Source organism: Pungitius pungitius, chromosome 2 (genome assembly GCF_949316345.1).
Source record: "Pungitius pungitius chromosome 2, fPunPun2.1, whole genome shotgun sequence".
Taxonomy (NCBI): domain Eukaryota; kingdom Metazoa; phylum Chordata; class Actinopteri; order Perciformes; family Gasterosteidae; genus Pungitius; species Pungitius pungitius.
Window position 1 is genome coordinate 2,149,738 of NC_084901.1, and position 21,447 is coordinate 2,171,184.

Genomic DNA, 21,447 nt, shown 5'->3' on the forward strand with positions numbered 1-21,447 from the left:
GTCCAACATGAACAAATCATTTTTTGAAGATGGGATTCACAAAATATATCTGGATGTTATTACATGTTTTGTTGGCCATTTGTTCTTAAACAACTCATAAATCATCTTAGTTACAATTATGTTGCTTGTTTTTGGTGTACTCTGTTCGTCTAAATCCAAATAGAAATTCTCAAATATATTCATAAAAAAACGTTTGGAGACACTGCTCATGCCTGTTCGCCTGCTAGGTGGCAGTCTCCTCCAGAACAAAGATAACTATTTGCCCAACGTATAAAAATGCAGGCAAGGTTTAATTAGTTTTAATTTAAAGAAGGACAATGTGAAGAAAACATGTAATTTATTACTTACTATTTAGGATTTATCTAACAACAATTAGTAAATGTATCATTTAATTAATCATTAAAGGGTTTTCTTGCACTTAAAGTCATTCAGACTCTTTTTATGTATGAACTCCTTCAGGTGCTTCCAGAGTGGTTTGATTCCTGCCCTTAAATCACACACACAGATAATGGATGATTAAAAAGGACCAGAAAGAAACAGAAAATATGGAACGATCTTTAAACAAAATCTGATTTATTTTCTCATTTGAAAATATGAGGACTTTATGGAACCCCGTCACCAGAAAGACAAAAAGTAGACACAATAATATGAAAATATACATTATGGAGTTTCAGCTTTGGAGAGGAGGTGCACTGAACTCCTGAAGAGCACATAAAACGATTTTGATCCGATTTGAGAAAAAACACCAAAGAAAACACCAAATGCTATTTCAGTGTTACTTAGAAAGGCTGTGCTTTAAAAATCCATATTTGGCTTCAGACGGGACGCAGACTGAATACAAAGAAGACAATAAGCCGCATTGACAAGGCTTCAGTCCAATTTCACCCCCCCTCATCATCACAGTGATACTGAGTTACAGCAGCTACATCGCTCTTCCCTCCATCAAGACTGTCACGCTGCATTCAAGTCACCTGGGAAAAGCAGGCGCTAAGGGGTTGATACCACTACTTTTTCTTGGGTTTTCTGACATTTCAGAATTACTCTGCCGAAACAGAAATCATTATTTTAAGTAGAACATCTCCCACGTTTTCAAAATTCATATGTATCAAAATATGAAGACTTTGTGTGCAGGTTTCACCTCGAATGAGACACCTTTTGGTTGTCAAGTGTGAAAAGAACGAAGGGAGTGAATATGTGTAATTAAACCGTAGAAGCAGCAATACACCGCAATTTGTCTGTTGCTTGAATACAAGTTTCATCCAGTAGGGATCCTTTCAAGTCAGGACCTTGAGCCGCCATAACGTTGTTGTGGTTATTCCCACAGGACTTGAATGCAGCATCAAAGGCTTTATACTCAAGTAAATTTGTTCTTTTCACATCAAGAGGAAAAAAAAGGCAATTTAATTTAAAAAAAAGCCAAGACGTAATGGAGCTTTTCTCCAGTTTTTCCAATGCTTCCTCACAGTTTACAGGCTAGCTTGTCGATGCTAAATCTGCAATCTGTGGAGCAGAGAAAAGCACAAACGTCTTGTATGTTACCCGAAAAACACACCACAAAAAAGCCCCAAAGCATCAAAACAACAAGACAGGAGGCAGGAAAGGTTTTTACATTTTTTGGGGAAATATGCTCATAAGAACCATTTGATGGTTAGCTTCGCTTAACGACTGCAAAACGGGGGGGAGACGGCTAGCCTGGTCCAACATGAGTAAACAGAAGGTCAAGAAATAGTCCTGCACATAAAAGCACACATTATTGTATTTAAATAACATGTATAACGTGTTAATTACTGAGTCTGACTGGCTGGTTCCCAGTCTTCATGCTAAAGCTAATCCTCTCCTGGCCCCGTATCTGGACGTGCTTGCAGTGAACGTTCTCACCAGTTAACATGTAAATGTAAGGGTTAATTGGCGTCCTCAAGCGATAACGAGTTAATGACCGAGTAGCTGCGTCCCCCCCCCCCCTCGCCCCCGTGGACCCGGCTACGAGTGACGTACAGTTCACAGACGCACAATCACAGCGGCGTGTAAAATGTCCTTTTTAAACGAGACACCGAGGAGGACAGACACACAACAGTAAACACAGTACGGACGGACCTTTCCGGGGGAGGTGTCGTTGTGACGTCACAGCTGGCTGGTGCTCAGGACCTCTCGGCTGGCCTCGTGCAGCCAGGGAGAGTTATTTAGTTAGTTCGGTTCCAGGAGAGGAGATAACCGGCTGCATTTCCAATGCGACCACGGCGGCGGTGAAGATTCCTGTCCCCCGATGACCGGACGAGAGCAGAAGGCCCATCGATCGCATCCCGACTCGTCTTTTAGTCGCCGGGTACTTCGGACTGTAGTGATACACGTTTACGTCGTTTTTTTGTTTTTTTTTAAAAATCAGTTTGCGATCAGCGCGGGAGGAGCCACCGCTCCGCGGCGCCCTGCAGGTGTTCCCAGTTCTTCCACAGCAGCGCCAGCACGGACACGCCCACGCAGGTGAGCGCCATGTGCAGCCGGCTGCGCAGTAGCGGGGCGGTGAACTTGGCCGCCGTGGAGACGCACACCAAGATGACGGTGACGATGGCCAGCATGATGTTGATGCACTTCCCCAGCAGCACCTTGGCGTCGGTGTTCTCCACCTGCACCGTCTGCTGCTGCTGCTGCTGCTGCAGCTCCAGCTTGGAGACGCGGGTCTGACACGCCTCCAGCACCTCCTGCACACAAAACGATATCAGGGAGGTCCAGTGTCACCTTTAAACAATTATTAAATACATTGTCCTTTTGTGCTGTGACATGGAAAGTGTCTCTGGACTCTACCTGGATGTCCCTGGCCCTCTCGTAGGCCTGGTAGGCCACCTTCTCCTCGATGCTGGCCAGCTCCTGCTTCAGGTTGATGGTCTCGTGCTGGTGGAGCTCCGTCAGGTCATTTAACTGGTCCTCCAACCGCTCATACCTGACGCACACACACACACATGCAGAGGAGAAGGCAGAGAGCCAACAATAGAGACAGGGGGGGGGGGGGGGAGATGCATAATTGAGTGTGTGTGTGTGTGTGGGTGAGTAACTACAGCAATGCGCTGCCCACTAAGCTGCTGCAAACATTTGCCCTTGGGCGACTGAAGCGACAGTCTGAGGGTTCTGCTGTGGAGGCACTGAACTCTATATTTAGTTTACAAAGGCTTATAATAACTGTCAAAAGCTCTTTGAGGAGCAACAGATGTACAAACACAACGTGTCCCTGCCGGATCCACACTTTGGTGTCACGGTTTATAAGGGAAGCAAATCATTTACCAGTAACACAAAGTACCGAACACGTCCTGTTTTCCCTCAATCAATCAATCAATAATCTCTAAGGTGTCTTCATCTTGTGATGTTCATGATGTTTGGATGTGATCTACCTGGCGTGTTCTAAGCGCTTCCTGCTCGATGCCCACCTGTATCTCTCCTCCTGCATCATCTGCGTGAAGCAGCTGTAGTCCCGCTTGAACTGCGCGTTCATGCTCTCCATGTCCTCCGCCAGCTGCACCTGCGCCTCCCTGATCTCCCGCACCACCTCCAGCACCTCCCCCAGCCGCCCGTTGGAGTCGGACCTCCCGGGGCCCCCGGACTCCGCCCCGGAGCCCCCGGCCGGGTTCCCGTTGGAGTCGGCGGAGGCGGACGTCCCCGTGGAGCACTCGTCGTCGCTCTGGTACTTGGTCGCCTTGGCCACCGTGGTGGCGCTGCCGCTCAGGCCCCGCGCCGCGCCGTCGGCGTGGAGCCCCGCCCCCGACTCCATGGAGCTCTTGAGGTGGGCGATGTTGTCGGCGCTGCCGAACTTGTTCCTGATGAGGTTGGCGAACTCCCGCGACTTGTTGAAGAAGAACGGCGGCGAGAGCGACACGCCGGGCCCGATGGTCCTCACCTTGTCCAGCGCCGGGTGGCGCCCGGCGGCGCTGACGTCCCGCAGGCTGCCCTCTTTGCTGTGGCTCCCGGACTCCTTGAGGTTGGGGTGGGGGTGGGGCTTCCCGTTGGTCTCGCCGTCCTTCACGCGGCGGTGGTACTGCTCCAGCTTCTTCTGCAGCCGGGCGATGGCGTGCGCCGACTTCTGGTTCTTCTTCTCGAAGACCTGGCGGATCCGCCCCACCTGCTGCTTGTCGGCGTTGTTCACCAGCTTCAGGTACTCGGCCACGTTCTGGTCCCGAGCCGCCTGCTCCACCTTCATCTGCTCCGTCACCTGGAGGCGGAGATGGCGGTTGAGTTCGGGGTTGCGAGTGATCACATTAAGCTGCACTAATGTTGGCATAATGAGAAACTTAATGAAAAGCAATTACTTGAACCACTTCATTTTATGTTTTTAATATCTTTCGCTCTGAAATGGGCTCATTATTGGATAGAGAAGAAAAACAAAGAACTCTGCAAAGAGCCACCGAACCGAGGGGACGTTTCATTTGTTCTTGGTGGTGTTAGCACGTTGGGCTCCGACCTTGAGGACCTTCTGCTGCAGGCTGTCGATGCCGAGCGCTCCCTTGGTGAAGTCCAGGCCCACTCCGTCGTCCCCGGCTCCGCCCACAGCGTCCAGGTTGGACTCGGAGCCGCCGCGGCGCATCGGCACCGGGACGCTGAGGACGTTGGCATCGCAGGCGCCGCGCTCCGCCTGCCGACGCGCGCACACAAACGAAAATGGGGTTGACGGTGACATTTAGAATGAAGGCATTTCATCTTTTACAATGCTTTGCTTTAAAAGAAGGATGCGAACGTGTCATTTCTATGTTGGACTAATAAAAACAACGTCACTAATCAAAAGGGGACGTATTCGCTTACACAAAATGCTTGATGCTGTTCACACGCAAAGGAAAAAAAAAACGTCTCACTCCACAACTTCACAGAAAGGAAAACAAACTATTTCCAGACAAAAGACCTGCCGGAGCCTTTAGACGTCTACTTTGTGCATATTGAGCAGCAGGAAAAGCTGCTGCACAATATGGAGCCACTGATAGGGAACATCAGGAAAAAAGCTCCTCTCGCGTCTGCAGATAAGAAGCCGGATGAGAACACTCAGCCGGAGGGGGGGGGGGGCGGGTACTCCGTCAGTCAGAGGATCAGTGGGGAGCCCGAGGCTCCAAACAAACCTGAAAAATCCACCACACCAGACGTTACGTAACGCCGACTCAATTATCAGTGTTTAGTAACTCCAGTTGCCACGGCAGCAAAAGCTAAGCTCTAAAACACACACACACACACACACACACAGCTGATGAAGGCCGTATTCTATTTGTCTCGTCGTTACACGGGCGGTTTAATTGCGTCCTGCAGAGTCAGCACCATCAGCACCATCAGCACCATCAGCCCCGAGCAGCGAGACCCAGCGCAACGCCAACCAAACAGTTGAGACCAAAACGTCTTGGGTTTCGTTGTATTTGCATGAAGTTATTGATGCAAGTCCTTTGTTAAGGATGCTGCTGCTGCTTCTTCTTCTTCTTCTCGCCTGTCTGTCAAACTCTGGTAGCTTGTGACTTTAAATATTTATGACTGTCTGGGTGAGGATGAGGGAGAGCGACAATAATCTTAATGTCATATTTGGAAAGTGCAGCTTGCGGATTACGTTTAAAATTGGATGTTTATTTTTTTAAATGACCACAAAAAGTAGTACAGCAGGGATTTGACAAATGCTAATCCCCCGGGAAGGACATTTCATCCATCTGTATGTTCCGCTATGTTTGTGCTTCAGGCAAAGGTAGCTCACTATAGCGTGAGGATTCAAACTATGATGTCTTAAACATCTCTACTCGTATAACTGCGCGTTAACTGCAGGTGTTTAACGTGACCTTTCAGCGCTCCGGCGTCCCGTGGCTGCGACAGTTGGCGGCAAAAGGTCAATAAGGGAAACGATTAAATAATTCAAATCAGTTGCAGGCGGATTAGCCCCGAGGCGACGGGCTGCGAGCCCCTAACATTTGACCCGATCACGCTGTCCTCTCCGCACAAACCAAACATTCATTCTTTTACCCTCAAACCAAGTCCTGGAATGAAAGCGCACGCCGGGCGGGAAAGTGGGTCCGAGGGCGGAATCATTAACATGTGAGCACATGAGGTCAACCAGGTCAACCAGGCCTTTTAGGGTCATTGTACAGACGGGTGGACACACCAAAACACACCAAAACACACACACACACGTTTGGCCAGTGGCAGATATTCAGATGGTCACCAACAAAATATATGAATGTGAAAGCAGAATCGCTTAAAAGTGAAGCATGAGCTGCAGTCTTTCTCCTCGGAGGTCATGAACCTGCAAAAACATCCTAGAGGGTATTTTTTAGAAACATGTGGGTTTGGTTGGTTCATTTACATAACATCTGGAGCTTTTTTTGCTCCGGGAAGCGCTGCTGCAGATAAAAACATCCATTTATACGGTGACTAAATCCAGCATCTGTTTGGTAAATCGACAAACTAACATAGTGAGGCGTAAGGTTAGTACATTTCTTTATTGCTAACTGGGCAAAGACTACATGTGCATGCCAACAATTATTTTGATCAAAAGTCAGATACAAGTTATTACAATTCATCCTAAAGGGGAAATTAACATTTGTACCAAATTTCATGGCAATTTATTCCACTGACCTCGTTCTTCCCTAAAGCCACGCCGCTAGTGGGGCTAAAAATAACCTAGTGATTAACTGACAAAGAAAATAATGATCACTCGGAGGCAAGAACTCCATTAAGTGCAGGACACTCAGGGGGGGGGGGGGGGGGGGGGCTTTCTACTATGGATGTGAGATGGGAACTTGGAGCCAAAGTGGGCCAACAAGTGCTCCCCCAACTCCCTCTGAGCACAGCCCCACTGGGGGGGGGACGACAGACACGCAGGTCTCCTTGCTCCCGCCCCCAATCCATCAATCGATTGTCTGTCAGCTGATCGGAGAGTGGACACTGGTGGACTATTGTGCCGAGCCAATGGCTAACACACAATTCAAATGAGTAGGAAATAAATACTTTATTTTTGTATTTTTTTTAAATAAGTTTGTGTTAAACCCATTAATCAGTTTCTTATTGGTATCTGAGAGGGACAGGTAATGCAAAATACGTTAAAGCCAAAGCCAGTAACGTGTTTATGGACGATTCTACTTCCTGTGGTCAGTGAGGCATTGAATGAACATTGAATGAACATTGAATGAACATTGAATGCATCAGAGATTTTAGCACATTAGCCATCTTTTAGTTGAGGGGAAACCAGCACGGAGCCACACGCGGTCTGAACCAGCACAGCAGATTAGCAGCGGCTGATTTAAACTGGTGGGTTTGAGTATTAGGCGAGCAAATAATGGGATTTGGAGATCAAAAGGGTTTAGTGGAGGAGATGTTTAAAAACCAGACTTCTTAAGCCAATAGAAGGAAGCCAGTTCCGCATGAAACCTCGGCAGCGTGAGGCCGTACTTCCGAGCTCCAGGCCTGGCTTAGCGTTAGCGTGCTAACTGTAGCACCAAACACCAGGGGAATATCGCTTGTGTTGCCACCAACAACCAAAGTCACGGGGCCCATTAAAAACGCTGACCTTAGTGGTCAAAGGTCAGAATAACCACCAAGTCAGGAGGATCCATCCGCTGGGCCCCGCGGACGTCCTGCACCTACGTCGCTAAAAAAAACAAAAAAACCCAACCACATATGTTTACTTTACCTTTGTGTGGCGGCTTCTTAACTGTTTTTATTACTACTATACACTTAGTGTGTGTTGCTCATTTCCTTCTTTAATATGCTTGGATTTGCTTGTTCACAGTGTGTCACTGTGTAACAAGAGGATTATTTTATCTTATCTTGGTTCTCCTCCTCCTCTGCGATCGCTCTCTTATGGAGACGTGCTCGGACTGCAGGGAGGAAGACTCCTAAACAATCATTTTTGTTTAACCGAGCTGCAGGAGGAGTCTTCCTCCTGCAGCTCGGTTAAACAAAAATGATTGTTTACGCATTAGGAACGAAGAACGAAACCACTTAGGAACACAACTATTCATTAATGGATATAAGGGCCCCTCCTGGGGGCCACGCTGCCCTGATGCGGTTTCTCATGATGCCACGTTACCACTGATGGGATTTCAGGGCTCATAACTTCTGGTGACTCTAATGAAGCATTATGGGGTCATTATGGGGTCTAATGATGGATGAGGTCATAAACATGACAGAGACCGGAATTAATGACACTGGAGGTGCATCTTAATCACGTCGCGTTCTTATAAGCAACGTATAATGCATAAATAAGGCTAGTATATATTATTTAGTAGAGGCAAGTATTAACATTCAAAGCACAATCTCCTATTTCTTAGGTTTGATTTTATTTAGACCAAGAAACGTCTAAGAAATGTTGCATCTCTGCAGGAGACACCCAATAAACAAATATGAATATTATCTTCACTGTGGCTGCAACTAACTACTATTTTTATCAGGAAGCAAACAGCTGATTTCTGATTACCGTGAAAACCAATCTAGTGCAGTGAAATAGTTTCATACATGTCAGCACTTTGAATGTTGTCACTGAAAGCAGCTAAACATCAGCTGTCTAGTGTTACGTAACATTCACTTTAATGATTAAACGGACCTACAGGGCGTGTGTGTGTGTGTGTGTGTGTGTGTGTGTGTGTGTGTGTGTGTGTGGATTCCACCTCGACCCTAACGAGCAGAAACATCGGACGGATGAGGATGAAAGGTCGAATGCAACGAGACTTTTTCTACATTCCATGGATACAAGAACATCAAACGTTCAACATCACACGGCTTCAAACGCTCCTCCGCCCCCAGAGAAGAAGAGCAGCCCCCTGGTTCCCCGCGTCTCGCTGTGACTCGTTTTACTTCTCGGAGCTAATTCTCAGCAGGAGGAAGAGAAGAAGAAGCGATGGACACCGTGGGCTGATTCGTCGATCAATAAATCGCGCCGCGGCAGAATCAATGGACGTTGAGCTAGAGATCGATTTACTATGTGAGGGGCTTAGCAGCAGATGATGACAACACGCATTCACACACACACACAAATTATATATATATATTATATAAATGCATGTAAAGCTTAAAGACTGAGCAGGGAGAATTCCCACACAAATAAAAGTTGTAATCTGCGCCCTCTTCTTGTAATCTGAGATTTTAATCCGCTGCTTTCCAGAGCAACAATTACCCAGCAGCCCTTGCGCCCACTTTAAAATGCTCGGGTGAGGGGAAACTAGAGAAGAAAAGCCGTGGGACAGAAAGTAATGAAGGAGGAGAGGAACAGCGGATGAGTCCAGGTTTGAGCTCCACAGGTGGACAAGCAGGACGAGATTTGAGTTTAAAAAGAGCCAATGAAGGTCAGGGTCCATACTGTGGCCCCCAGGGGAGCGTTTGACTCCGTTGCCTAGGTTACCAAGCTGTTGACCCCACGGAGTTGTTGTCAGATTTACTTTACGACCCATATGCATCATGAGATTATTGAGTAACCATCAACTGACTTCATGCATATTTCAACAGCGTATATCAAAAGTGTGATTTAAATAGATCCATGGGGAGGGGGGGGGGCTTCAATATCATCAAAGGAGGGGCTCAAAGATAGAGTTTGGGAACCACTGGTCTTATGAGAAGCTTGAAAATGGGCCCACATGTTGTGAAAGAGTGAACGACTCTGCATCCTTCTGTCAACACACTGCGCAAACAACCACCTGAGTTACGCCACAATGACTGGCAGGTGTGTGTGTGTGTGTGTGTGGGTGTGTGTGTGTGTGTGTGTGTGTGTGTGGGTGGAGGGCAATGAGAATAAACTGTGTTTAGCCTAGACATAAAAATATCAAAACCAAAAAATAAAAGCCAGTGAATTATTTATTTTTTTATGCTGAAACCAGCCAACATTTGACCCCGTATCTCCACATCGATGCGTAAATTCATTCCCGTGCGTGCCAAAGCATCTCTATGTTTAAATATTTAAGACTTAACTTTGCACCACCGCAGGTTGCAGTGAGTAAACAGAAGATGTTCTGCTGAGAGGTTTAGAGAAGAAAATCCAAACGGGGCAAATTCAAATTTAGCAGCTCGTTTAATACATCTGCTCAAAGAGGGTAATAACAGGCAATGAATCAGCGCTATGTGATATGACTGAGGCAGAAACAGCTCTGTGTGTGTGTGTGTGTGTGTGTGTGTGTGTGTGTGTGTTAGCCCCAAACCAGATCTCTTTGATGAGCACAGCGTTTGTGCGTTTAATCCACACACACACACACACACCGTGTTACTCACACACCCACCATCCCTGCTGGTGTGTGTGTGTGTGTGTGGATTCCCTGCCGGCTCAGCTCACTCCATCCCTAATCCCGAGGCGCCGAGAGGAGGAAGATAAACCCGCGGGAGTACGTGGCGAGATCACTCCGACGCCGTCCTCCTCCTGATGGGGCTTGCGTCTCTTGCCGATCGGTTGCCCCCGACAACGGACGCCGCGAGAAACCGGTTTCCAGTGTTCCACAGTTATAAAGAAAAAGAACATGCTTGGACCCGTTGGGTGTCATTATTGCGTTGTGCTCTGTTCACGCGAGTCTGCAACAGTTTGAAGAAACAGGACCCGCGAACTAAAGCCCGGTTCTGATGGGTTAGTGAGAGCTACGGCGAGCGGGAGGCTAAAGAAAGGTCAGTGAAGGCCGTGAAATGTCCCGACGCGCTCAGCTTCAAAACGAGATAAACAAAAGCTACGAGGGAAGAGGACCCCGGGGACATTTTGGGCCCGGCCTGTTCCTTCCTTTCTTTTGGGTTTTGTTGCGTCAGCCGGCGGGTCCCGTGGCCGCACCTCACCCCCCCCCCCCCCCCCAACCCCCCTCCCTCCGATTTCAGGGAAAAACAACGATGATCACAACAAACTGTCGTTTGTAATGTAAATAAGGATTTGTCAAATGAGTCTATATAATTGGATATAATCGTCGAACGAAGGCATAAATTAGTCAGCACAACAGTTGCTGATGACGACGACGACGACATAAAGAAAGTTACTGAATTCAGAAGAAAAAAACAACTGCAGTTTCTTCATGAGCTGCAGGACAAACGGTCCCTGAATGTAAAGAGAGTATTTCAATAAAAGGTTCACACATATCCTAAAAATAATCCACCCATGACTTCCATTCATTTCTGCCATTTCGCGGGAGTCTTATGACCCAAAACTGATCCAAACAAACCGGACTCGACTCTTTAAGTAATTATCAGATTCTCGTCTTGGAAGAAGCTGGACTTGTGGGCATAAACAACAACAACAAGAATCTTAGAAAATCTCCCTGCTGGCTATCCGGAGCTCAGAGAAGGAAGACCCCCCCCCCTCGTTCTCAAGATCACACACTCACACTCCTGTAAACAGCCTGCAGGAGGAAATCTGCCCCTTTGAAACTGATGGTAGAAATAGAAAAGGCTACTTTACGGTGGCCGAGAAGGTTCAGACAAATACAAAAGCAACAACACAACCGCAAACGCCACAACACAACACGAACGCCGCAACACGAAAATACAAAAGCCACATCACAACCGCAAATGCCACAACGCAACACGAACGCCGCAACGCAACACGAACGGCGCAACACAACACGAAAGCGAAAACGGAAGTAGCTGCCCACGGGAGCGAGCGTATTTTGGAGGAACAGAGCTGGAGGATGCCAGATCGTTTAAGAAGTAAGTGAAACATGATTCCTTGCGGCTACAGTTAAAGTAAGGAATCATGTTTCACTTACTTCTTAAACGATCTGGCATCCTCCAGCTCCGTTGTTACGTGCCGACTGGGTTTTTGAACCTACTGGTTTGGCTACGCGTGCGTGTTTGTTTTGCCCCGACAGCGGCAGATGTTGTCTGCCTCGGTCACCTGATCCGTCACACATTCGCAAACATATTGCTGAAAATGTTCAAAATGCATCCCATATCCAATGCAGCGATTATGATTGTATAAGTGAGCACTACATCACTGCCACGTATAAAGAAATAAATAAAAGAACATACGTTTATTAAAAGATCGCCACAACCTGGATTCGAACCCGCAGTCGAGCAAAATAGCAAAACTTTATAAGACGGCGGCGCTACGCCGTCAGCCAACCGAGCTGTCAAATGCCGCTACTGATTTCACTACTTATCATGAAATTGCAAATCGTCAGTGGCAAGAACATCTTTTGGTTCAGGGTGAGCCAAGACAACTGGTTTTTGGTGGCGTAGCGTGAAATACATAGTTCTGTCAGGTTTTCTAGCACATTGCCCAAGTAGGATTACTCTCTTAATAACATCTAAACGCGTAGCCAAACCAGTAGGTTCAAAAACCAGTCTGCACGTAACAACGGAGCTGGAGGATGCCAGATTGTTTAAGAAGTAAGTGAAACATGATTCCTTGCGGCTACAGTTAAAGTAAGGAATCATGTTTCACTTACTTCTTAAACGATCTGGCATCCTCCAGCTCCGTTCCTCCAAAATACGCTCGCTCCCGTGGGCAGCTACTTCCGTTTTCGCTTTCGCGTTGCGTTGCGGCTTTCGTGTTGCGTTGCGGCGTTCGTGTTGTGTTGTGGCATTTGCGGTTGTGATGTGGCTTTTGTATTTTCGTGTTGCGGCGTTCGTGTTGTGTTGTGGCATTTGCAGTTGTGATGTGCCTTTTGTATTTTGTGTTGTGGCGTTTGTGTTGCGTTGTGGCATTTGCGGTTGTGTTGTTGCTTTTGTATTTGTCTGAACCTTCTCGGCCACCGTACTACTTGGTGTAAAAACCATACAACACTACCACACACACACACACACACACACACACACACACACACACACACACACACACACACACACACGATCCTTGATTTACTTCATTATCTAGCTGATAATTAATATTTATCAATTAATTAATCTATCTGTTCTCTTATTTTTATGTGCTTGGATTACACACTTTGTGATGTATTGATTTTCACAGTAGATTATTTCCTGTGTAAACGCTGCCAACTAAATTAGGGCTTTTGTGGCAAGTAGGTTGGAATTAAGCATAAAAAAACAATTTCTCTAAAGACTGTTTTTTTGCTCTAAATTAGGCTCCGACTTTAATCTAAAGCTGCAGTGCAGCAGAACCATTAAAACGTTGTTAGGAGTGATTTTGCCAAGTATGCAAAACGTTTTCTTTGATTTTATTGGATCAGTTATGATGAACATTTTCTAAAGCTATACAGAGAACTTGTGTGTATGATTATATATATAGACATATACACTCACCGGCCACTTTAATAGGTACACCTGTCCAACTGCTCGTTAACACTTAATTTCTAAGCAGCCAATCACATGGCGGCAACTCAGTGCATTTAGGCATGTAGACATTGTCAAGACAATCTCCTGCAGTTCAAACCGAGCATCAGTATGGGGAAGAAAGGTGATTTGAGTGACTTTGAACGTGGCATGATTGTTGGTGCCAGAAGGGCTGGTCTGAGTATTTCAGAAACTGCTAATCTACTGGGATTTTCACGCACAACCATCTCTAGGGTTTACAGAGAATGGTCCGAAAAAGAAAAAACATCCAGTGAGCGGCAGTTCTGTGGGCGGAAATGCCTTGTTGATGCCAGAGGTCAGAGGAGAATGGCCAGACTGGTTCGAGCTGATAGAAGGGCAACAGTGACTCAAATAACCACCCGTTACAACCAAGGTGGGCATAAGAGCATCTCTGAACGCACAGTACGTCGAACTTTGAGGCAGATGGGCTACAGCAGCAGAAGACCACACCGGGTGCCACTCCTTTCAGCTAAGAACAGGAAACTGAGGCTACAATTTGCACAAGCTCATCGAAATTGGACAATAGAAGATTGGAAAAACGTTGCCTGGTCTGATGAGTCTCGATTTCTGCTGCGACATTCGGATGGTAGGGTCAGAATTTGGCGTCTACAACATGAAAGCATGGATCCATCCTGCCTTGTATCAACGGTTCAGGCTGGTGGTGGTGGTGTCATGGTGTGGGGAATATTTTCTTGGCACTCTTTGGGCCCCTTGGTACCAATTGAGCATCGTTGCAACGCCACAGCCTACCTGAGTATTGTTGCTGACCATGTCCATCCCTTTATGACCACAATGTACCCAACTTCTGATGGCTACTTTCAGCAGGATAAGGCGCCATGTCATAAAGCTGGAATCATCTCAGACTGGTTTCTTGAACATGACAATGAGTTCGCTGTACTCAAATGGCCTCCACAATCACCAGATCTCAATCCAATAGAGCATCTTTGGGATGTGGTGGAACGGGAGATTCGCATCATGGATGTGCAGCCGACAAATCTGCGGCAACTGTGTGATGCCATCATGTCAATATGGACCAAACTCCCTGAGGAATGCTTCCAGCACCTTGTTGAATCTATGCCACGAAGAATTGAGGCAGTTCTGAAGGCAAAAGGGGGTCCAACCCGTTACTAGCATGGGGTACCTAATAAAGTGGCCGGTGAGTGTATGTCACGTTATATATACACACTTCCACCCATGTGTGTGTGTGTGTGTGTGAGAGAGAGAGATGGAGAGCAATACAACGGCAACAACAACATGTCCCTCATGCAATGTGGCTCCTCGACGTGTTGGGGGGGGGGGGTCTAAAGATGCCCCCCCAGGCTGAGCCTCCCTATCCCACCCGGGTGATGTGGTCGCGCGCTAGTTAGCTAGCGTTAGCTCGTGGTCTTTAGCGCGTATTTACCATTGCTGCTCGCGTTACCGTCAGCCCCGCCGGTGCGAAAGTGTCACTGTTCCCGGTAAACTTTTCTCCGCGGCGGCAGCACGCGGAGCTCCGGACATAATCTCCCGCACTCCGGCAAAAAGAAAAGAAACAACTGGAATCTCCCGCTTTTGTTGTCCTCAAAGTGTAAAGTTACCGGTTGCGCGTCAACAGGCGTCTCACCGGGGGGGGGGGAGGGGGGGCAAAGAAAAACAAACCACCGACCGACCGACGGCGGCGAGGTTTCGGTCACCGAGCCGGCGCGCCGCGGTAATCCGTCTCGAGCCAGGGAGGAGACACACACACACACAAACATATCCAATGTGCGATTACGCCCCGCCCACCCGGTTTCTACAGCGGGAGGGGCCGCGGGGGATTTCGAGTACACCCCCACCACCTCCCCTGAGAACCAGTTTTTGTAAATGATCGTAGTCATCAATAAAAATGCTGAGTGGTGGAATAAATATTAGAAAATGTGTGAAGTAGAATAACAAAATCTGAAAAGAAATGAAGAATTCAAGTAGAAGTACTCGAAGAGTCAATTAAGTGTTGCGTTCCACAGAATCAAACTGCACACAATGTGACGCTTCATCACGTGGTTGTTTGATGATCAGCTTCTGTTGATGACCAGCAGACCTTTGAGGGAATCAGCCATGTCTCACAGGATTAATTACCCAACAAAAGGTCTGGGGGAAAATTCACAGCGGGTCGGCTCTCTATAAAGAAAACCAATTAGTTAGGTCATGTGATACGGGCCCTGGCTCACGTGACGTTTTCATCCTCGCCATTCAAAGGGGACTCCTCGCCGCCCTGTTGGGAGGCACTGACGCGCCGACAGGTGTTTTCCGCCCTGTTTCCATCATGTCGAAGGCCCCTCTGCGACGACGGCGGGTGGGGGGGGAAGTCGGCCATCTTTTAATCGGCGTGAGGGCATTGGCTGTGAGACTGTTCCATGTTGACTCACTTCAAGGACGTTTTAAAAAATGTGTCAAGAGTTGAGCACGCACAGACGCACACGCTGACCACCAACCGATGTCTGTGTTCTTTACGAGACTTCCTGCAGCGCTTCCTGTCTCCATCTCAGCAGCCTGACCACCAGAGACTTCCAGGACACCGCCACTGGTCCGCAGAGGTTAGGTGGGGCTCCGGATTGTTTTGGGAATGAGCATGTGTGTGTGTGTGTGTGTGTGTGTTGGGGGGGGAGTGTTTTGACAGAGTCGGGAACGTTCTGGAGGGATTCCGATGTCTCTCCTTTTTCAGCAGCATTCGCCGTCAGCAGCACGGCTCAAATAAAGCTCAAATAAAGCGCCAGTCAGGCCAATCAGAGCTGAACATGATAACAGCTGGTCAAAGGTGACACGCTGTCATCCATGTTTACAGCGTTTCTCAGGATAATCGACCCAGAAAAATAGAAACGCCTGTATGAGGAAATGCTTTATATCACTTCCAATATTTAGTCCAACTAATCTACACACATGGAGGATGTATGCCGCACAAAACTGGCGTTAGTTCCCAAAATCTCTGCGACTTCTTTTGAAGTGAGAAGAGAAACTCTGACGTGAATAGAAAGTGAGACCGGAGGCTGATGTCTGAAGGACAGACGTCCTGATCCGCTCCTCGCTGCCTCTCCGCTTCCCTTTTTTCTCTTTAGCTCCGCCGCTCAGACGACGAGGAAGATGATGATGAGGTTAAAAAAAGAAGAAGAAGAAGAAGAAGGGAAATGACCCAGCGAGAGAAACATTAGGAGCTTGTAAGATTTCCCAGTCGCGGTTCCCGCCTGTGATGATGTCACAGAGACGCTCTGATGGGGTTTTCATTAAGCTGGGAACATGTGTGTCGACGTCCAGCTGCTGCGAGCACATCTGTTGGGCAAACTCGAAGGCAGAACCCCCCCCCCCCCTCCCCAACAGGCATTGGAGCAGCCAGGTTATGCTTCATATTTCTGGGATTAAATAATCCCTTTTTTCAGCACGCCACCTCTCACCCCCCCCCCCCCCCCCCCCCCTCCTCCACCCCCCCCGCCCACTTGTTCTTTTCGCTTGAATGTCTATAACTTTGCGACTCTGCGGCCTCGCTTCAATCGAGCAGAGCACATCATCGAAGTCACCCTCAACTTCAAATCATGTAACCCCCCCCCCCCCCCGGGCGCTTGCCTCTGCCAAAGATGATGGATTTGTCAGCCGGGCCGCTTTCAACCACCCTAAATGCACCCCCCCCCCCCCCCCACCCCCTCCCCCCCCCCGCAGGACTAACCATCCTCACTCACACGCAAACATGCAGCAACAGAGAGGAGAGCGTGATTCACGGGACGTAGCGCCCCCCCCCCCGTATATCACCGGGTTAGCCAAAGGTAGTGAGTGATTTACTGGTTCAGATGCCACAAATATCTTGAACTTGTTACCAAACAGCTGCAGACGCAGAGGAACATTCGCACTCATTTGGCGTTCCCACCTGAGTAGATCATGTGACTAATCCACTCTTAACGTGAGCTACTTTTCATACATGCAGGCTCAGTTTGAACCTATAAATTGTTCTGCTATACCTCTCCTGTCTTTGCCCCAAATGAGCAGAGGAAGATCAGCTCCTCCTCCTCCTCCTCCTCCTCCTCCTCCCAAACCTTTTCAGCCTCCATAAAAGCATTTCTTCAGGCAGGACTACGCTCTCCAGCTGGGTCTTTTGTCCCCTGGAACTAAATCAACGGGGCACTTGAATGGGCACGCTGGGAATGAAAAGGGGCCGGTGTTTTGTTTTTGTTTTTCCCGGGGGGGTGGGGGGCTCTGGTGCTAAATCTAAAGTGATCTGATAGAGGCTTTGCAGCAGATGGATGCGCACCCCGTCAAAGCTATTTAAGAAATACAGCGGGGTTTATATCTGGACCTCTTCTGAATGGGTCCAAACTGGTTCAAAGCGGCAAAGTGACGGGCCTCTTGCAGGCCGACTGGTGCAACCACAATACACTGGGACAATTTATAGAACAACATTTTTTTTTTTAAAATATGTCAACAAAAGGCTACACATATTCAAATTGGTGCCGATACGACTCAATACTTACAATAGGGGATGTGAAATTTAACGTTTGACTGAACAATTCAAATGTGAAAGATCCAGTTAGAGCCGGGATTGTAGAAATATGAAATAGCCTGGCCCCGCCCTCCATATTTCAAGTACAAGTTCTACACGGTGATCTGAAGCCATGCTGACACGCAGTTTGAGGACCTTTCACTGTGAGCGGGTCCGACCCCCAGAACGCGTGAACACTGATGAAACACTGGCAGCTCGGCCTCTCCCACGTTTGAAATAAATATCTAAAGGGGTCACACTTTCAAAGTGTGCGCTATGCTTTCATCTGTCATCCCCACCCACCCTGCACCCCCCCACATGACATTCAGCGTCCCTCTGTCTTCCTCTGACAGGTTTCCGACCTCTCTGGAGGACAAACATATTTTTCTGGGGTAAAAGCAGCTGAATGATACAGAAGTGGGATTTTAAACCAGAAGGAAACAGTCTGGACCCAAATATTCTGACCTTTGTTAAAGCCAGATTCATTGCAGTGTTGTCGTGTCAGAGATAATGAACTTGCAGCCGGAGAGAAGATGTGGACAGAATGAAAGTGAGGACAGTAGGAGGGAAAACAGATGACGGTAAAGAGACTAAACCTTTATTTACGGTACAGAGCCTGTTTTTCCTCTTCAGAGCAGGTAGCTAGAGGCCTGTGACACAGACAAGGTTACATGCTAATGAGGCTGAGCGCGCACACACACACACACACACACACACACACGCGCGCTGGTTGGACAAAACAAGACATTTGAGAACATCCCATTCGGTCACTTTTCAGTGTTGTCTGTACTCTATTGAACATTATTATGCTACGCTAGCAGCTCTGAGAAGCTAAATGCTAACTGCGCTAACATTATTCCTCAACGAGAACGCTTAGTTTCTCTCTGAACGCTCCTTTTTGTATTTTAGATTTTATAATTTGATTGAATTTGACGATCCGGGCCAACCACAAAACATCTCATTAATTTACGTGTTAGTTGTGCTGGTTTGAATGTTCCCATTAAAACTAAGGATTGCACGATTTAAAGTACTTGTAAACGACTAGTACAACGATAATAGGTGCAGTGAATATGTTTGCTTTACTTTGCTTCAATGGCCTCATTACGCGAGTGGGCGAGACGTGTTTTCAGGACAGCACAGGGAACTAAATGCAAAGGTCACAAGGTCAGCAGACTTAACTCACAGAACAAACAACATCCACAACCGGCCTGCGTGGGCAGAGAAAGGTTGAATACAGCACAATGCGGAGATGCAGGATTTGTTTTTATGGCAGATGCATTTTACAATATACATTATTACATCACACGGTTCTACACACGGTGGCTATTGATCATGAATAACATGCTGCTCTTTAGTTTCGTGCCGAATGTTACGGGTGCAAAAGGAGAAGCAGAGATGTGGAAAATGCCTTTTGCAAACACTGGTACAGTATTTCATTAATTAAAGTTAACGTCACTTTAACCCTCAATGAAAATGAAACAAAATCCTTAATCAAAACCCTGGTTTCAGGGTCGGGAATGTGGATGAAACAGACTTTCATTAAAGTTCATGTAATGCAATATAAGTGTAGACTGTTGCTGTGGTAGATTTTCAGAAAGTGAAATGATGCAGGAATGATGTAACAAGAGTCTACAGTCATAGCTGCTACGGGAGGCTATTCTGGGACACGGAGGCGCTTTGCACTGAATGCTAACATCAGCGTGCTAACATGACAATGCTAACATGCTGATGATTAGCAGGTATATTGCTGAGCATGTCATGTATCTTAGGACAGCAGGTTTGAAGGATTACTAGTACCGCTAGTACTAAACAAATACAGAGGATCGCTGATGGGAGGGGGATTCATCCTCTGGGAAACGGGAACGCCAGTCAGTCACGACAACTGACGCGATAGTCGTGGAGATGCTTAGTTTGAAACGAGGTCTATGAGAGACAGCCTGTGTGCTGTGGACGCACCTCTTACTGAGTGAAAAAAGAAGGGGAATTACTGCACTTTTATTGGTTACCATGGTAAACGGACGGAAGGGACCAGAGGGGAACATCTCTAAACATGACAACATATCGGGGGGGGGGTTAGTCGTTCGCAGCACTTTCCCGTAGAGCCGAGACCTTGAACTGTGGAAACAAACTGTGGAGCAATAAAAACAAATTTAAAAAAGCTGCTTCTTTCTGCGACTTTTTCCTCGTGTGTGGACCTGCAAAGGCTGCTTGCTTGACAGAAAGAGCCCGATTATACTGGGGGGGGGGGGTTACGTAATGTTATTTTTATGGCATCTTGTTGTGTGCACACAACGGCAGGTCGAGAGCCAATAACGCAACGCACAGATAAAAAAAAAAAAAAACACGACATCAGCACAATAAGGGCACGCCGAACGGGCCCCATTTAGCAAACATGGCACCGTGTGTCGGAGGCCGGAGGAACTTCAGGAACGAGCCAGACAGAGAGCAGCGTGATCCATGACACGCCGTACGCATTCCTTAGAATGTTCCCGCCGCATCACGTGCTTCAACAACTGACGCTAACGTGGTGAAACTTGCCCGACTCCAACCTTTCGACTGTCCCAAAAAACTACAACAACAACTCGCCTGCACATCGCTGGTAGCCCAACACTGTAGTGAACCAAACCATAGCAACAACCTTTGTGGATCCCGCCTTCAAGACACAACCGCTGCAGTAGATGCCAGGACCACAATAAATAAATCAAAATGTGCATTCTCATTCCGGGGGGGGGGAGTCTTTCTATCTCAAGCGTCCCGTACGGCTTCTCTCTCTCTCTCGACTCACATGACGAGTGGACTTCTTGAGGCATGATCACACGCGGTTCCCTTATCCACCCAAGAAAAGGCAACAGATTTTAAAGTGCAAACGCTACCTCTGACACGTAGATGAGCGGGATGGCGCTGTAGTTCTTCCTCATGCCTCCTCGTCCTCACAGCCTGAGGTCAAAGTGCACGCCACGGCAGCTTTTCTGGAAAGGAGGGCCCCCCCCCCTACCCGCGCACAACAGGGAGCTCCGTCCTCCTCTTTGAAGTGAGAGCGGAGGAGTGTCTGTGTGTGTCTCGTGTGTGTGTGTGTGTGTGCAACCCTCTTATTGTGAAATACCTTGCTTCCTGTGTCTCATAACTGCCGCTTCGCCGTGCAGCCCGAAGCCTCTGCGCTGCACAGGCGTTGCCTGGTGGCCGGGGAGCGTTCCCCGAGCTCTCCTGTCCCGGGCCGTTGGTTTCACACACAGACCGCCTTAAAAGGGCAAACCCAGCAGCCCGGAGACGGAGAATCAGCCACCCTCCACCGGCCAGCAACAATCAGCGGGGGGTGGGGGGGGCAGATGGGAGGATGGAGAGCTGGGGAGAGAGGGAGATTTTGAGGGAATGAATGAATGTGGGAATATTGAGTTGGCGCAGGAACCTCGTGGCAGGCTCGCCGCAGGCGGGATAAACGCTCTGAGTGTGTGTGTGTGTGTGTGTGCGCAAGGCTGGGCTTTGCACACGCACTCACTCATAATCGAAGGCGTACAAGTGGGAGTGGGAGAGGGGTCAATGTTGTTCTCCAGTCTAAAAAGCCCAAAAGTGGAAACTTTCATCCTGCTGAAAAGTGTTTTATGACAAAAACTAGAAGACACTATTTCTAAGTGAAATAATCTTTCGTACGGACTGAATTCTCTCAGTGAAGATTTGTAGTGATTCCCACAAAAATACTGCGATGGTTCTTCTCATATTTTGTCAATAGTCAATAAAAACAATGTCACATCCTATTT

At 47.8% G+C, this 21,447-nt stretch overlaps 1 protein-coding gene across 4 annotated transcripts; it reads right to left on the bottom strand.

Annotated features, from left to right (window-relative positions):
• Window positions 1-556: 556 nt before the first annotated feature.
• Window positions 557-20,974, bottom strand: tmcc3 (transmembrane and coiled-coil domain family 3). 4 transcript variants are annotated; one of them, XM_037461015.2, is made up of 5 exons: window positions 20,796-20,974; window positions 4,445-4,615; window positions 3,417-4,195; window positions 2,800-2,935; window positions 557-2,696 (listed from the first exon to the last, which is right to left on the bottom strand). In XM_037461015.2, exons 2-5 carry the CDS (start codon window positions 4,565-4,567, stop codon window positions 2,391-2,393), a joined length of 1,344 nt encoding a protein of 447 aa, XP_037316912.2. In that variant the 5' UTR covers window positions 4,568-4,615; window positions 20,796-20,974; the 3' UTR covers window positions 557-2,390. The 4 variants fall into 4 exon arrangements, with proteins under 4 accessions (XP_037316912.2, XP_037316910.2, XP_037316911.2 ...); XM_037461013.2 differs by lacking the exon at window positions 20,796-20,974 and adding an exon at window positions 20,566-20,702; XM_037461014.2 differs by lacking the exon at window positions 20,796-20,974 and adding an exon at window positions 14,615-14,844.
• Window positions 20,975-21,447: the final 473 nt, after the last annotated feature.

Bases quoted from the DNA above. Each gene is read 5' to 3' on its own strand.
- tmcc3 (XM_037461013.2), bottom strand. From the start codon at position 20,610: ATGAGGAAGAACTACAGCGCCATCCCGCTCATCTACGTGTCAGAG. The intron at 4,196-4,444 runs GTCGGAGCCCAA...CTCCGCCTCCAG, and splicing joins TGCAGCAGAAGGTCCTCAAG to GTGACGGAGCAGATGAAGGT. The intron at 2,697-2,799 runs GTAGAGTCCAGA...TTTTGTGTGCAG, and splicing joins AGAGGGCCAGGGACATCCAG to GAGGTGCTGGAGGCGTGTCA.